Source organism: Nomia melanderi, chromosome 5 (assembly GCF_051020985.1).
Source record: "Nomia melanderi isolate GNS246 chromosome 5, iyNomMela1, whole genome shotgun sequence".
Classification (NCBI taxonomy): domain Eukaryota; kingdom Metazoa; phylum Arthropoda; class Insecta; order Hymenoptera; family Halictidae; genus Nomia; species Nomia melanderi.
In genome coordinates this window covers 13,129,381-13,148,043 of record NC_135003.1, presented here as the reverse complement: position 1 = coordinate 13,148,043, position 18,663 = coordinate 13,129,381, and the positions used below count along the sequence as shown (strand labels likewise).

The 18,663-nt window shown below is 40.0% G+C and overlaps 1 protein-coding gene across 1 annotated transcript in view; it reads left to right on the top strand.

The window, feature by feature from the left end:
- Nucleotides 1-365: 365 nt before the first annotated feature.
- Nucleotides 366-18,663, top strand: part of dally (division abnormally delayed protein) — a 222,212-nt gene continuing 203,914 nt past the window's right edge. The window contains exons 1-2 of the mRNA XM_031970315.2: nucleotides 366-1,369; nucleotides 16,054-16,194. Coding sequence (XP_031826175.2) covers nucleotides 1,135-1,369; nucleotides 16,054-16,194 — 376 coding nt within the window. The 5' untranslated portion in view covers nucleotides 366-1,134. The remainder of the gene's footprint in view (nucleotides 1,370-16,053; nucleotides 16,195-18,663) is intronic.

Below are 18,663 nucleotides of genomic sequence, written 5' to 3'. Positions count from 1 at the left end.
AAACTAAAGATTCTAATTAAACATTACACACACCAAAATAAATGGCATAAACATGAATCAAATTACAATTTACATATTCATCTATACCCCATCCATTACACCTATTCCGTATCCAACGCAGCCCATCATCGCAAAAGAAACAAAAAAACCATTAACCATCCCGCAATGGCGTCAAGGCACTGATCAGTAGCGCCACAGACACCATCGACACGCCAAGCAGCGTTTCCCTAAGAAGATAACTAACCACACGTACCCTCGACCAGGTCGTCCATGAATTCCACGTCCGCCAGCAGAGGGTGTTCGCCGTCGAGCAAAATAGTGGGAGAATGCCGGTCGGTCGAATCGTGTCCACGAGCACGGTGCCGCTCTCGATTCAGTTGCATCGAGATACTCGTGGAACGCGTGTCGCGTGGTGCATGCATGCATGCTTGCTTGCGTGCGATTAAACGTGCGTGCATGTGTGTGCTTATTATTGTGGTGTACCGAAAGTGGTCGGGTGTGCATGTGTGCGGGCCATAACACGGGTGTTGCGCGCGGGTCTCGACAGTGCATGTCGTGATTACTGTAGCCGTCGTCGTCGTCGTCGCCGGTCGTCCCTCGTCGTCCGTCCATCGTGATCACACCAAATGCACGTCTCGCGCTCCTCGAGATCGCCGAGTAACACCCGCCGTCTTCATCCCCGTGACGTTTGACAGCGCGGCCGATCGGTCCGTTCCGAACGAAGAGGAGAAAAAGGGGGGAAAAAGCCGCGTCTCGTCTCGGCGGTTGATGACTCTTCGAACGATCGTGCCGAATACGCGACGACGAAGGAGGAGGTGGAATTGAATCGTCTCGCTGCTCGTGTTCCGTCCTCTCTCTCTCTTTCTCTCTCTCTCTCTCTCTCTTTTTCTTTCTTTCTTTCTCCTCCCTCTTTCTCCCTCTGTCTCTGCTCTGTCTCTCTCTCTTTTATTTCTCTTTCGCCCTCTTTCTCTCCCCCGATCCACACGATTTACGGAACTTACCGGTATCACTGCCGCTCGTTCCTCCTTCGGTTTCTCTCTCCCTCCCCCCCTTTCGATTTCGTTCACCACCTTCAACCCCACTCCCGTCCAACGTTAAACGCGTGCCGGCCCGTTTAAAGGTTATTCCACCAAAATGAAAATAACACGGCGACACTGTCACGCTGTCCTGGCACCTGTGTCAATCCTGATACTGTTGTGCAGCTGTTCCGATTTAGTGTCGTCACGGTCGACGCGTTCCGTCGAACATCCACAAAACGACGCGGACACCGCGACGGCCGCCGATTGCGAGCACGTCAAGCCGTTCTTCGAAAGCAAGAAAATCACGATCGTCGCCGCGAAGCAGAATTCACCGGAGGACATCGCTAAAAGTAAGTGATCGGCGGAATTGTAAGGTTAACACGTTGACTGCCGTGGTGGTCACCGGTGACCGGAGCTTCCGAATTGCTCGAGAACAATTACGATAAGAGAATCGCTATTGAATGAAAATATTCGGTAACACAAGAGGCTACATAATAGTGTAATATGAGCACTGACTTGCTTCAGCAATGAGAACGTACTTGCTTCGGCAGTACATATACTAAAATTGGAATATGAGCACTGTAATAAGAAAACATTAATAATTATTTCGAATACTATTTTCCTCTATTATGAAGGAATACATCTTGCTGTAAAGAAACGCTCGAAATTCTCGTGGCAGTCAACGTGTTAAAGGATCAGTAGAAATTGATTAGTAGAAATTGTCATGAATAAAACGTTTGCTGTTTTATTGACACTGGAACGACCATTGAAATTGACTTTTTGAAATTACTCCGTGGAAACGCCAGGCGTGCAGCTATTGAGACTTTAATCCTTTGCACTCGACGATAGTTTTAATTACTAACATTCATTAGTTTCTGATGAAATATTAACACTTTGCACTTGGAAGTTTTTCGCTGGAAATATTTTAATATTTTCGATATTATTCTATTTCAATACTATTTTATTTCAATGTTTCTCAAATTGATGCGTTATATAAGGTATAATATTAAATATCAAATTTTATTGTTTTACTGTATGAAATCAAATGCACTTGAAATTTTTTCTACAGAAATATGTTATTATGTTATATAAATATATTATTTCGATATCTTATATATCGATTCATTACACAGATCATAATGTTACATATAAGACGATAACTTTGCTACATCAAATCTGGAGTCACCTCTGGGATAAATCATTGAATGTTCGATCTTGAAAATGAATAGTTTCGTATCAATACTGTAACGAACGTCTGAAGAAACTGTAAATAATTTATTATTACAATTTTTATAGAGATTAGACGTTAATCGTATCAAATGCTCGGTAGTTCTAATGTTAAACAATAGAAAGAAAGGAAAGTACGCAATGATTTCTTGCTGTTCGAGTAATTAACACTAAAACTACCGAGCACTTAAACTGACTTTTTCAAATTCCCTTATACGAACTACAAGAGTGCATCAATTAAGACTTCAACTGATTACCAATTTAATCAGCGCATTGCTACATCAATTTCTTTATTAATTTCTTAGAGAAACAGTTGTTATCTAATAATTGCGAAAAGAAAAATTCAGAAATGGGTCATTTTGAACCGTCTGGTAGTTTTAGTGTTAAATCATTTGTTTGCGACTTAGTCTTTCGAATACGAAAATTTCACCTCGCCGAAATGTCGACGTTCGTCCGCGAGGGGTTAACATTTCGAATTACCCTCTGCGAGGACTAGTCCGAAACTGTTGAAGTTTCCATCGGTTTGAAATGAAAGAGAAATTGTTTGGGGCTCGCTGGGCGAAATCAATTAGGTGTCTTGATTGTTCCTAACCCCATCCCCGATTCTAATTACGAAATTTGTTTAGTGGCCCTCGAGAGTCGTTACGCTAAACGGTACTTAATGTTATTACGTCAAATAGCATTTAGGGTACTTCTTGCAAAAACCCGCCTCAATTGTCGTGAGACCGATAAATCTGGCGTTAATCGTGGCCATCTTTTACGCTACGCTCTAAAAAGAGACCGGCCGCCGTTGGGTTATGAAATGCTATCCGAGAAACACGGTTTTCCTGGGAGTTAGCTCGAAATACCGGCACGCACGGGAAAAACGATGGGAAAATTAGTGTAACGATTTAATCGATATCTCGTACTTTATTGCTTTCATTTTTCCAACACGCGATCCGAGGGTGGGATGATAATGCGACTTGACAAGTTACGATGATCGTGCGAAACGAGAATCGAACGAGATCGTAAAATTATGTGAACAGCTTTTAAATAACAGTTATTTTTCTGTTATCTGTTCTATGGTAGAGAAATGTTAATTCTAATCTTTTCATTGAAATTCGTTTCCACCGATTTTTACGTGGACGAAGATTCGTTCATTTTCACGAAAAATAAGTTTCGACGATTTAGAAGTACGTGGTGTTGCTTGCTTAATTGCTTCACTAAATACGATTACTTAATGAACTGTCATGGGATAATTTAATGCCCGAAATTCCGGCAACATTTTTCGCCCCACTTGTATTAGTTCGAGTCTATCGGCAATTAAGAATACTACACCGTGTCGAGTACTAATTGGTCAATCGCGTATGCAAAGTTACGTTACGGGATTAATTAAACAGAAATTTAATTTCGCGAACAGTTCGAACGAACGTATTGTTGGGGAATCGTGCAATTTGTTAAAAGTTTGCCAGAAGTTGGAAGCATTGTTGATCACTGTTTCCTAGGAAGCTTAATTAATTGGGTGCCGATGGAACTGCTGTTGGGATACTTCTTAATATATGGCTATATCTCGATTAGTGGATTCATCTGCAATAAAGGGTAGTTAAACACTCGTTTCGTTGCAGCTGACGTTTCCAAATTCACTACTAATTCCTAAACTATTATTTTTTCAGCCTACATCTATCGAAACCTTTCTAGTTTCGAACGTCACTCACACTCCTAAATTTTCCAACATGTACAAAAATTATAAATTCAATGTTCGCCAATTTGAATTTACAAAATGATCAAGAAATTGCACTATCGAAAACTTAACGTCATTCCCCAAAGTCCTTAGATAAGATCCTTTCACATAAGAAATTCCCCAATCTATATCATGCTCTAAAAATCCTCTAAAACAGAATCTTTTACCCAGAGAAATCTTTCAAAAAATAAGTACCTTACTTCCACGATCCTCTATACACATATACACAAATATAACGAAAATAATTATACACCTGTATATATCGATACACCCAGCATTGAATGCTAATGGCGCCATAGTCTTAGAAAGTTCGGTACATAATCTGTGTCGCATAAGCGTAGCATCAATTGTTCGTGGCATAGAATAGCAACGCAATTGAGTCGTTTGCGTATGGAGAAAGTCCGCATATCACGAACAGGTTTTGTCCTCGTAAAGACTGCGAAATCGAGTCGTAAATGGTATTATCCGCGATACCGATCGCGTGCCGATTTCTGGAGCGCGCGCGCTATTACTGGTCGCGAGAGGCTTGAATGAACGAACCATTCTCTCTCTCTCCTCTCTCTCTCTCTCTTCCTCTCCCCTCCTCTCTCTTGCTCTCATGCTCTTTTGCTCTCTTTCTTTCTCTCTCTCTTGCTCTCTCTGTCGGCACGATCATATCCTAACCCACTTTACACGTCTGTAACCACTTGTCGAATCGAGGGCGAAGGGTCGCTGATGTAGCTTCCGGTTTTATGCGCTTCCGGTTTTATGCACTTCCGTACGTCAAGTACTGTACATCACACCTAACCGAGCAAATGGATAGAGATAATCGTCCGCGGTAGCCTCCAATTGAAGTACAATGGCCGTTAACGTTCTTAATTCAAGGCGACGAATTATGTGGCCGCCGAATGGCTTTGTGACACTTGTCTCAGCCCTTAATTCGATATCTCGGATGCCCCAGAGAAGTGAGACCCTCGCTTTGTATCTAGCAACGACGCCGGTAGCTATTTCGACAAGGTTGGATTAGTTTCGGACGTTTTCCGCTTATAATCCCGTTGTATCAGTCTTATGAACGGTTTGATATGGTTTTCGGGGGTGTACCGGTGAGTATAATGGCACTTTGATATTTAGGCTAATTCGGATTAGGTATGTCCTCTTTGCATCTAATTATGATGATAGTTATTTCAACGAAATTGGAGTAGTTTCGAACATTATGCGCTCCTAATCTGGTTGTAGCGATCTTTCGAACACGCGGTACTTTGATATTTAGGCGAACTCGGACCGGCAATCTCCTCTTTGTACTGAATTATAATGATGGCAGTTGTTTCAACGGGATCGCGTTAGTTCCGAACATTTTCCGCTTCCAATCTGGTCGTGTGATCTTTCGAACACTTTGATAGCGCTTTTCGCGTGTAATTAGTCAGAATGATTGATGGTTTAGCTAAACTCGCTTTGGCAAAAACTGTTTGATCAAGCGGACCACGCGATTACCATAATAATTCACTTCTTATACGCGCGGCACATATTCTTTGACGCTAACGATAAATATAATAATGAGGATCGCGCAAGAAGAAAATGTTAATGAAAAGATTAATGTTCGTTCCTTTACAAAGTGCGGAGTATGGAAATTAAACGGTGATTCGGGGAAGCGTTCGAGCGATTAGCATTTCCAATTGACTTCGTTGAGAAGTGATATTTGTTTAAGTTTCTTTGTATAAATTATTGCAAGCTTTATCGATGAATCGCGCAGTGTCGATTAATTCGACAACGCGAAGATAAAGGAGAACGCGGTGCTTGTTAAGGAGCCGGGAACAACGGAAATTTTGCTAAAAGGGAACCGAAAAAATGGCGCAACTGTGTCAGACGATTAATCCGAAAATTATGCAAACACGGACACAGAACGTTATATTACAGACTCTGCAGATACATTTATGCACGTTTATCTTGACACGCGGGTCACGTTGCGGTAATAAAAAATGGAACAATTTGCGATGAATGCGTTCATTATGGTGCGTTTAAACGGAAACGGGGCGCCGCGCGAAAGCGGAGAGACATTTAGCAGAATCGTCGACGAGTCAGTTCATTTCTCTTGATAATCGATACGATCATTTTGATGCATGTTATGAAATATCATTTTAATCTCGGTTAATCGGTTCATTTTATTCGAAACTTTCCTCGACGAAAAATGACAAAGTGGCGCGTATAAAATAATCAGTTTTACGCGAAACGAGTTTCCAGACGTGGCCACGTAAATTAAACAGAATTATCTTACTTGCTACCTTGTATCGCGCAGAAGACGTGAATTATAATAACGATACGTTACGCGAATGTAAATGGGTTGAAGCAGCTCCTACAATTACGGGCGTAAGCATCGTGCATGCGGAATATTTTAAATTTCATTGAAAATATGAACACTTATCACGTTACTTCGGTTTATTCACATGTATCAAAATACTCTATTCCAACGAAAATAGCTTTTAATTATGTAAACGAGCGAAGAATTCCAATGTCAACCCCTTGTCCTATGATTTCTTTGAAAATTGCGCTTGATAAAGCTACTCTCGTTAATACTTCGCTAGAAAAAGAAAAGCATTCGATACTTATTCTATATCAGCGTTGCAATTTCAAAGACACGAAAGAACAATGTATATCTTATTTAAACTTCTCCCCCAATCTCTTACCGTTCTCATTATAATCCACATCAAAGAAGCATTCGCATTGTTTCAAGGGGTGGTTTCACCCTTCAAAGTGAAATTCGGCAAAAGAAAATTGTAGCGCGTTAGGCTGAACTTCCTCCACTTACACGCAAAGTTCCATTTTTCGAATCTCCGGGTTCCTCGACGTCCCTCGGAAGTTTCGGCTGCAAAAGATACCTTAAACAATTATTCAGAATCGGTGTGTACGCAACATTCATATATCATCCTCGCTATCTCGGCCTTTGTTCCTTCGGAAGGAGTGCCTCGGAGTTGAAAGCGTAAAAAGAAAAATGGAGGCGCCAAGTGGAGCCGAGAGTGTTCCTCCCTGAACTCTGTTATCCTCGCGGGCGAGTCATCCGGCGCAACAAAATGGGAACGATGAATTTTTGGTTGCCCGGGAAACGTTGTACCCCAGCTGGAAGCGTCGAACAATGGCCGGCTAACGATGAATCATGAAAAATCGTCGACAGGGAAACCGAGAGAAGGTTTTTCCCTCTTACCTGGGTGTTCTCTGTGGCGCTATGTATGTAGGTATTTACCTCCTGCCCGGTCAAGACGCTCCTCGCGAGGAATACAAAAGGATCACGGAGGGGCAAAAAGGGAAGGACACCGGGACGATGGTGTCTCCCGTGACAGAAACTTTACGATTCCACGCCGGTTTTATGGAACGCTTCACGGCATTGGGAAAAAGGTGTTCGATTTCTCGGGGGATCGGGGGATCGGCGTTTCTCCCGCCGAAGATAACGCGACCGCAACTGCATTATGCATTAACATATTGTCTGTCGGTGACTATCTTTTGGTTCTCGGTTCTGGGAAATCATTGCATAAGGCAAATGAGCCGATTAGCAACCGATCGTTCGTTTTCTGTCCACGGGACCGGTGAATAATGGTTTTTGTTCGTTAACGATGTTGAAGTTCGAGGCGTAGGGGTGTGTTCACCCTTTGTGGACGAAGACTTTTTAAAGTATACAAAGCTTGCAACGCATGAAGCTAAATTATACATCGAACGCTTAAACAATAGTAGAAAATCGTTCGTTTGCAACTTGGTGTTCCAAATATGAAAATTTCATCTGATCGAAATGTCGATATTCGTCCGCAAAGGGTTAAAACTGAAACTACTGGGTTATTAAAGTGATTTTTCCATGGTGTCTGAAAAATATCGAGAAAACGTGTTTTAAGGGGTTTGAAACGCCTCGTACCGATGTAACTATACAAATGCAACGATCTGCTTTGTAATTTTTCACAAAAGCGTCTTTATTGTTTTGATAATTGTGAAGTGAGAACTTCCAGATGGGAGATTTTGACTTATCTAGTAGTTCTAGTGTTAACACGCTAAGCGTTAGGAGAATCTTGAACGTTCTACTCGTGATTTGTTGCTTCGTAGAAAAGGTGAATAGGAACGGTTATTAATTACTTGGAGAATTCTTACACTATTGTTAACTTATTTATGTCGTGGAGTATTTTTAGTCAACAGTCATCTTGCACATTGTAATTTTCTTCGAGCAATTCAGTAGCGTCATCGGTGACCGACACGGCATTTAACGTGTTATTAGCGATGCTTTGTTTCAGTTTGAAAAGTAGTTTGTACGGTTTATTGATAAGTATAACGTAATCGATGTGGAAGTTATAGTGAGCAAGGTATAATCGATTAAAGGTTCTTTCTGTGGTAACGTAAATATTTTTATCAGTTTATTCGTTTTAGATTAGTGGAATTTTATTTTTAGGTTTAAAATATTATATATATTAGAGTAATAGGTTGATACGTTAGTCTACAGAATGGTTTACATGTCGTGCTTATATTAGTATAAATAATTAATTGTCTTATTCGAAGAAGTTTGTTCTTGCGGTAACTTTTGAAATCGAGTTAGTCCGACGTTCTGATTTATTCTTTAAAATATTTTACGTATTACATGAATTGCGAACAAGTCGCTTTCCATATTTTTGGAAGTTCCATTTGCTGTTACAGTTTGGTCATTCAGTATTCACGTCGCGTCTTTAAAAATGCAATCAAAATACCAATTCGTCCATATCACATTCCACCTGTGCTTTATGTTTCGTAGAATTTGGGGAATTTTTAATCAAGCTCCTTTGAAAGGATTACGGGCTCGTAGAAAATATTGATCTCTCGAATCGTTCGCCGCGACCAGCCTATAATTACAACCCGTCTACTATCTATTAATCCTGGTATATTCGTACAAAAGCGGCGGCGTAATTCATCGGAAATAACATTAACCGTAATTGGGATTGTCAATAGACGAAATATCGTAGTGGAAGTTAATCGGGACACAGATTAAACGGACGCTCACGAAATTCATTACTTTATTGAATTTATCGGTAATCATCGTCGTTGTGCGATCTTTAAAAAATAATCTTTAAATTTATTAGCGTAATTGTTAAGAAGGTACGTGCTCGCTATTTGTCCTTGTTAGGAAGTATTTCACGTGTGACTCACTGCGCCTATGCGTTTACGGCGAAGTCAATGAAAGAATCATCTTGGGAGACCTCCCGCATCTTGGTTGTTTCAGATGACTCTCTTTACGCCTACTTCTCTACCTGACGTTTCGAATGCTCAAAGTTTGGGAATATACAGAGTGGACCACCGAAATGGAATCGTCGAAATAGTTTCGCATTCACTTTTCTGATTTTCTTGGCCTCGATCGCATAGACCACCCTGTTCAATAATATAATCATTAGTAACAATTATTGAAAGTTCTAAAGAATTTTTAGCAGAATTCCAAGATTTCATGCAATTATCGATGATTATAAAAATGATCCTTTAAGTAGCTGTAACAATGTTTATATACTCTATAACTTGAGAGTTAATTACATTCCAGCGAAATGTATTTTGCTAATGAATATACCAATTGCAATGATCACTCATCGCAGGACTTATCTTTGTTATTAGAAAAGTACTTCTAACTGTAAAATCACTGATCTCACGTCTAATTACGTCTTCTTACCTTAAAGTCAATTTTAAATTGGAAGTGACACTTTGGCTGCTACGTAAACTCAATAAAATTCATATGCAGTTGAAACAGTTTTCTTAATAAAGCAGAAACTAAAACATCTACCATCTCTTTTATCTCTCTTATACCTCATACATCCAATCAAATTCTATTCGATCGATATATCATCGAGGAAACGAATGTTTAAGTTAACGTAAAGCACGGTGTCACTCGAATGTAGCCGATGTAGCAGTCGAAGCGTTGAAGGAATTATTTGCTTCGAAAGTACACGAACGTACGAAGTTTTGTTACTCTTCAGTTCTCGTTTCCGCAGCCATTTTCTCGAGCTGTTTTTCAAAGTAGCGCGAAGATCTTGTAAATTATCGCAAGCTGTACTTCTGCGACGTCGACATCCTCTGCTAATGCAGTTCCTCGTTTCGAGGACGTCTTCCGCTAACAACTTCGATTCTTTTCCCAGCGACTTTCCGCTTTCTTCCGACGAAGTTTCAACTTCGTAGGTTCTTCCGCGGTTAAATATTTCTATTTGTGTTTGCGCTTGTCAACATTAACGTAGTCCGAGTTGCCAGTACAAATATTTCGCCGCGCAAACAAAACCAGAACCATTTACTTGGAGTGTATTTATAGGTGTCTGGTTTTGTACCCCGCGGGCATAAAATCCAGGAAATTATGTACTTTTCTTTAACGTTGAGCTTCGTAAAACATTCGAATAAAAGGGACTCTGGGAAACATTTAATTCAATCTGGGAAGTATTTCGTTTCGAGTTACCTATCCAGCGTTGCGTTTAACCCTTAATGATACAGCCGTGTGCGAGGGAGACAATTTCAAACCGATTTACGTACAGAACTGAATATATTTATTTTATTACGAAATCACTTTATGCAGCTTGATCCTTTGTTTTATCGCCTAAATCGTATTACCCGAATGATCTTTAATAGGCAATTATCTGCGAGAACACTTCCGTTTCTATTTTAATAAGTTCCATCTGTTTTAACCGAGAATTGCGTTTAATTCGAAATTTTCACTAGAAATCTTAATCAGAAATATGTTTATCTATTTCAACCAGAAATTCACCTATTAACCCTGAGCACTCCACATGGTTTTGTAATTTATCAGCAACTGCAACTAGTTTTTATGGTATCTCTAGTGAAAATGAAAAATGCTATAACATTCCTTCGATTTTTTATTTTCCTTCTCAGTACAAAATTTGGATGTGCGGAAAATCTAATAATTTTATTTTAATTTTATATTAAATATTTTATTAAATACTTAATATTATAACTGGTGCAATATTCGAGCCCACAGAGTTCAAAGGGTTAAAAATATATATGTAATACAAACTACATCGCAATGAATAATCTGTCTTCAAAATTTTTGAGAGAAAAATCAATTCAGATAACTTAGTTACTTCCTGTTAGTTAATTACGGTATAAAGACTCGCCGAGGTGTCGAGAGCGAACATTATTTTCGGACACCCTGTACACGTAGATACATATCGGTTCTCTTTAATGCTGCGAGGACGAGGATCCTTGTACCTGTGCGACGAGGTCCGTCTTGAATCATTCGAAATGACGGAGGCGCCACGGAATAAAGATAGAAAGAGGAGGAAAAAAAAGGAGAATAAAAGGGACCGACACAGCGAGAATGTCTCGAACGGTTTACGATGCGTCAGGGTGTGGTGCGGTTCATCGCGAGACTTTGAAACGGCTTCGTTCTCACGGCTAAAGGTTTTCGCTCTTTGTTCTTTTCTTTTTTTTCCTTTTTTTTTTATCGCGGCGTATCCACGCGCAAAGGGTGAAATTATATCCGAGATATAGATGGAAAAGCGACGAGAACGGACGAAGACGACGTCGAACCAGGTCAGCGAGCAACAATTATTTTGCAACGTGGCTCGAGGAATTTAATGATCGTTTATACATGTCAGATGAAAATCGAAGATTGCAAGACTTCGGTTGTGAATCTCATTTTTTTCGGATAATTATCTTTTAGCGAGATAATGTTTTTACGAGGATTGCGTGGGAGGGTTGTTGCAGATTGCTCGGTAAAAATATGAATGCCGAGGAATAATTGATGACCGTCGCCGCGTCGGGAGGTTCTTTTTATCATTCGATATTTACGTTATAGGAAATTGTACGAGATAATCGAACACTTCTCAGCTTTATGGGTGTACGATCTTTACAATCTAATCTACTCAGTTTGCACATCAGCGTAAATGATCGTTTTTAATTATTCGTACTGTTGTGATCGTTAATACATCGATATTCTCGCAAATGTACACGTTGATAGATGAATTCCTCGAGACTGAATCAAATTTTACTTCCTTCCTTTCAGCAAATGACGAATAAACTCATTCGCAAGTTTCTCTAGAGATTCTTAAGCATTATTGCACAAAGTGTCGCGGTTTATTACGCATGCCAGTCACATCCTCCGAAGGTAGCCGGTTTAAATCAGATCTTTCGTGTTCTCGTTGTATAGGAAGTATCCGTTTGCTCGATAAGAATTGTTTAAGTAACTATTTCAGTGCGATACCTCGTCCGTCCAATGTCGTGCACTTATTACCGATAATAAGCGTCAGTCAGTTTTTTAACTTCTGTTACGTGATGTTCGTCGCAACGCGGCTCAAGTGGCATTATATGAAACTGCAGAAGAAGCGGTCGCATCTTGACGCGTGAGGTAATTTGTATCCTCGTGCGATGTGCTACATTTTTTTTATCGGTGCGCTGAACAGATGCAATCGCCCGATAAAAAGAAGCTGCGATATTGTATCTCTGCTCAACGTTTGTTCAACTCGAGCCGAGAATCTCGCGAATCGCGCCGATTTTCCGCGCGACGAAAGTTCTCGTTGCACGTGATACTTTCGTTAATTAACCCTTTGCACTCGAGCGTATCCTCAGCGAGTGTTCATTGTTTTCCGGTGAAATATCAATGACGCTTCTCGCAACCGATGCAATTGTCGCGCTTTTCTTAAGAGTTGACATACGACTCGCTTGGATGTTCTAGCGTTACAAGTAACAATCACAAGTTTACTTGTTTGCTCTTCTTTTTAAAAGAATGCTGCAGCGAGATTAGAACTCGAGATTGTTCCGTCACAAGTAATTATCTTGTTTAATCAAGAAGTCTGCCAAGCAAAAGTTTAACGTTATTTATACGTATAATCTCGCGAGGATAGGGTATTCTTGTATTGTTGAAAGCCTGGTCTGTTATCTTATCAATTTTCGTATCTCTGTCTCTTGTCATTTTCATTTCCTATTAGCGGCGAACGCCTTTACGCGCGAGAAGCGAACCGTTGCAGCGTTCCACCTGTCACCTTTCGCGATTTTATATAATAACCTCATAATTTACAATGCAAATGTAACTGTTCGTTCGCAGCGCTGTCTTTTTATGCGTCTGTTACACTAATCACGGTCATTTTCTTATTAGACTTCCCGTAACGATCATCTTTACTGCGCCGCTGTGTCTGCGAGTTTAACCCTTTACGATCGGCACATTTTCTTAGTGGCAGTACCATCTAGTCTGTATGTTTTCAAGATTATTTTTCTATATGGGATTCATGAATGTGAATATTGAAAAATATAGATTATTTTTTGAAGTGAATATATTTCGTAAAATAACAGTGTACTCAGAAAAATGATAATGCCATACTGGCGACACCGATTTTGAAAAGAAATGTTAAATGTCGCCACCATGGCGGCGCCGATCGTAAGAGGTTAATATATTGACACGCTCGATTTTTAAGAACGAGTATACTTATTGCATAGTTTACCGGATGAAAAGTCTGCGTCGGAGGTGCTAAAAGTCGGGGGATTACGAATAAAAGATTTTATGGCCTGGCTGTACCGGTTGTATAATTGCGACAGAACCAATAGCGATCGAAATACGTTACGTCAGTGATCAATAGGCTGCAGGTGTTTAGGCGTTGATAGAATTTTTCGAATTGTCGAACCCCGTGGATCGAATGCTTGCATAACGTTTCTAATGTTAGGTGACGCAACGAAATTTCTTGCAGCGGACTGTTCAACGATGCCTCTACCGAAAGACAGGGGAATTTTTACTTGAAATTATTTTCCAAATTCAGTCGTATATTCTGAGCTGATTTTTCGATTTTTCGATAAAGAAAAAATCCATCCGCCTAACTCGATTTTAAAGGTCGACGCAACTGGAATCTCCGTTGAAAAATTCATTTCTGTCCAGTTTCAATTTCCATGGAACTATTCGTTTCTGCTCGCAGCAATCAACATTTTCCCAGTACGCAGCATTAAAATCTGGGTCACCGTTCCATCAGATTCTCCTAAAAGATAACACGCTGGCAAACAAAATCCATCACCCAAAAATAATATCCATTTACGTAACGGACAGTCCGCGATCCGCCGAAAAACCGTGACAATAACAAATCATCCGGCCAATCCAAGAAATTTGCATAAAACTCCGCATCGGTGTGATCGATACAGCCCAACCCTCGTGGGCTTGATCCTCCATATTCCGTAAACATCACGTCGAATCGGAAACATTCGTGCACCGCTTACGGAATTTTTAATCCGCGGCCACCGAGGGCCTAGTGTCTTTTTTAACCGGTCGTCGCTGCGAAGTCGTCCGAAATTGTCGAACAAATAGACATTTGATAGAAAAATAATTCGTCTATTTGTTCCAGAATAATAGTAGAAGTAGAAAAGCAACAATACAGAGGGAAACAATTATTTTTCTATCTGTTTCTTTTTAAACATTAGCCCTTCGTCCGATGATTTCTATCAGAACTGTGTTACGATTACTTTATCATTAACCATTAAACGATAATAATCGAATGAATAATTTAAAGAAAGAATTCGATGCTTGTTCTGTATCCACGTTTAACACTAGAACCAGTCAAAACTGGTTTCGACTTTTTCGTTTAGCAATTATTGATATCTTCGAAGCATTGAATGTTCGAAATGACTTTGAAAATAAATAGTTTCATTCGAGTACTATAATGAATGTCTGAAGAAACTGAAAATAATCTATCGTTAGAATTTTTATAGGAATTGCGTATTAATCGTATTAAATGCTCGGTAGTTAGTGTTAAAAACGTCGTCGTAATTGAAATGCTCGCAAAATAAAGATTCTAGGTCGATCTGACCTGTCCGGTAGTTTCCGCGTTGAGTCGGTCGTGTTCCGTTGAAAATTCTATCGCCGATCCGACTGGATATTACAAGGGCCGAGAGTAACTCGTGACCGTGGAAAAGCTTCGTGTGCAGGTAAGCAAATCGCGTCCGCGCGCCATACGTTCGGCGAAATGGGGCACACGTACGATTGCAGTAAGGACCCCGGTGATCGGCGGCGAATAGGAGTCGGATGGAACGTTAGAACGGGGCCAAAAGGACCTATTGAAACGAGTCGCCAGGACTCCTCGAGAAAGAGAGAGAGTCCCGTTAGCCTCGTTCTATTTGTTCGTCCGTGACCCGGCCGCGACATACTAGACGCCAGTCCATCGTATTTTATCGGGCAATCGTCTTCGTCCGCCGTAATTGTGCCCGCCGACGAGACGCGTTTTCTTCCTTGGCCCACTCCCACGCCCGTTTCTCGCGTTTTCGTGTAACGACGGTCTCCGCTGGTAAAAAAAGGAACGACGCTCGGAACGATTATTGCGATCGTTCCTTCCTCGACGCCGCGCCGCTGGCTCGATCGATTAACGTTTTATAACGGAATCGTCGGACCTCGCGTTCCGGAGACATCAAACTTTATTCGTTGGAATTCTAGGACTGGGATATATGTCGTTTTGGCAATGGCCGACATTAGTGTGCCCGAATGGGGGAGTTTAGTGGATTCTATTGATTGCGGCTGTGGTTTTTTCGATGGATCGTTTGAGTGGATTGCGGGAGGTTCTCGTTTGTCGGTTTGAGATGTTCATTGGGTGAATTAAACTTTTGAACTCTGTAGGCTAGGATACTGCAGCAGTTATAATATTAAATATTTTAATGAATCTTAAAGGAATTTTTTCTTTAAGAAAGATTCTCCACATATACAAATTTTGCACTGAGAGGGAAAATAAAAGATCGAAGAAATGTTATGGCAGTTCTCATTTTCGCTAGGAATATTATAAAATTAGTTGCAGTTGCTGATAGATTACAAAACAACATGCAGTGCTAAAGGTTAACACATTGCGCACTGCTAATGAGAAATCTCGTTTTTATATAAAGACACTTAGCTATGCAACTGTGCTAATTACCACAGCATTGAAAAAATATAAAATTTGATTCGAATTGATTATCTATTTAAAATATATCACATAATAATATATCTGAGTTTTTCTATGTATAATGATGACTTCAGTACGCAATGTGTTAAGTGACGCCGGTTTCTTCATTTTGGAAGATGTTACTGTTGAAGCGGTTCATTAGCTTTTGATTTTTCATATTTGAAATGTATAAAATGAGAATTCCCTCGTGTATATATTCAAATGTTTATTGCAATTTCAGCAACGTGCAATGGTTTCTGCTGCAATCAAGACACCGAAGAACAGCTGAGACACCAAGCCAGGCAAGATTTTCACGATTTGATTCATCACCACAGTAGAAGTCTGCAGGGCCTTTTGGCAACAACGGCGGATGCACTCAGGGGTAAGTCAATCATAAAAAAATAATTAAAAAGAAAGTTTCGTCGTTTGATCAATAAACGTTGTGCAACGAATGATGCATTGGAATAAGTACTCTTTAAAATGGTTATTATATATTTTTATGGTATATGTATATATTTTTTTATTTTATACTGTTTTTGTTATGCTGGTTTAGCTTCTTTACACAGGCATGAGTAACAATTCATTCCGAAGATAAAAAGGAGTTATACAAACACAGTACTGGGAATGAATCATTTTCGAGATAAAAACACTTTTTGCTTATTTACCCCTTTAAGGAAAGTGCACAGCTTTATTCCTCCAACGCGTTTAAAAACATTAGAAACTTCATCGTACAAAAGAGTACAAGCTTTTGCAGACAAGAAATGCACGTTAACAAAAGAACCTTTTAAACCTATACGAGTCGCTCAGAAGCCAATGCAGTTAAGCCCAGAAAATTAATGTTTTTTTAATACATACTTATTCTACAACATATTCAGAAGTTATAAAAAGGACTTCGCGACCTAGAAGAAACGAAGAAACAAGTAAATCCTTTATTAACTGAAAAGAATATTGTTTATCCCAATTAAAATGTGCAAAAATCAGAAAAGTAATTTTATAAATCGCGACGTTTAATCGTTGCGTTCCAAGAGAAATGTTACGAGGTTATTCGAATAATCCTAAGCGAGCTAATATATTGAAATTAGAGAATTATTCAAAAGCAGAGCACAAAGTGATAATGTAAAATGATTTACTTGAAAGTCGGACGCGAGGCGTGACAGTAAAACGTGCATAAATCCATATTAACAAGAAAGTCGGTCGAAAGATGGCTCTTTTGACTGACGAACCGAGGGTAGAATAAGAAATGAGGGCGGCAACGACAGATTGCCAGAATGGGGTATTTTGTAGCCTCGCTGAGAGCTCCAGAAATGGGATTGTGCGAGACAGTTTCTTAAATTGGCAAAACTCAACCGCTCGGTTACTATTTTTACGTGCCAACTGGAACATCCACTTTTTCCCTCTTTTCGTGGGCACGTGCGTACGCTTTTCTCCTTCCTTTTTCCGCTCGTTTCGTCGGTTCCGTCGCCCGATGTTCCTTCGTTGTTCTCTCTGTTCCATTCTCTCGACGTATCAACTGATGCACTTGCTTACCTTAATTGTACAGTTGTTTTCATTAATCTCTCGCGCCGTGAATCAACTCGGAGATGTGGCACTATCGCGCGAAGAATTTTGTTTTCACCTATTTCACACAGATATTTCGTTTCGTGATTGAATATAAATATTCGATGCTATATCTTCAACTTTAAAAGAATAATTATTTACAGCTTAATTGATTCATTACTTTGAACTCAGAAGAATTGCGAATAACGTTCCGCAAATTCTATTCGAAATGTTCGATGCGAATCTGATAGAATATTCTGTAACAGGAGAATTTCATTTGATATTTTATTGTTATCAAAGCTATAGACGAATCACATTGATGCCTTTCGTTCGAATAAAAATTTCCGAGTGTCACGTTTATCTCGTTCACGAAAAAATAAATATTCGCATCGCTGTTGAAGAGCACACAGGAGAACGCGGTTACCATTAAACGCAGAGCCATTCTGACCCAGCTGTAGTCCCCGACGTATTTATGTATCTCCTCATTTATTTATGTGATTATGTAAAAAGCACACGTAAAATTCCATCCACAACTCCCCGTCGAAACGTCCGCGCGAATAATAATTTCACAAACGAAAAAGCAGCCGCGTCCGTTCCACGTATTTACATAAATGAAGTTTTTCCATACCCGTACGACCCCATTCCGATAATCATCCTCGAGCATTCTATGCTAAAGAGACATTTCTTAAAATATGCCTCGAAACGAGACTTGTAATTATAAAGTAATTATCCTTTAAACGTCAGAATTTTACAGAGTGAAAGGTGCTCAACGCCGAGTGAGTTTCATTCACGGTGTTGCGAAAGATTCAGCCGAGACTCGATGATACCGAGTGTTTTCATAATTTTTCATTTCTCGATTAAAATACGATCTCTTAACAACGGCGAGATCGTAAAGAGACGAACGAAGAAGAGGTTTTTATTGGTTTCTAATAAATTCCCGCGGAATATTTCCCTAGGGATTGTTTCCCGAAGGAAAAGTTTGTGGAAACAATCGGCTCCGTACGCGTGAATATTGCGAGATCGATGCGCCTGATAAATCAAAATAAATAGTTGAATTCTCGTCGATGCTCGGGGTGTGTTATTATGCCCGCGTTATTTGATACAGAGCCTTATCTCTCGCGGAGTTCATGAAAACACATTACGGGGACTCGATAGAACGCGGCGAGCCGAGAATTTCGCTCGCGGCTCGAAAATAAAACGGAATGAAACCGTTCCTTAAATTGGAAAAATCGAGCGTATCTACACACAAACTTCTTCTTTCTTCTCCCAGTTTCCTCCTTTCACCGCTCGGTCCACGTTATTCTTTCAATTTTTT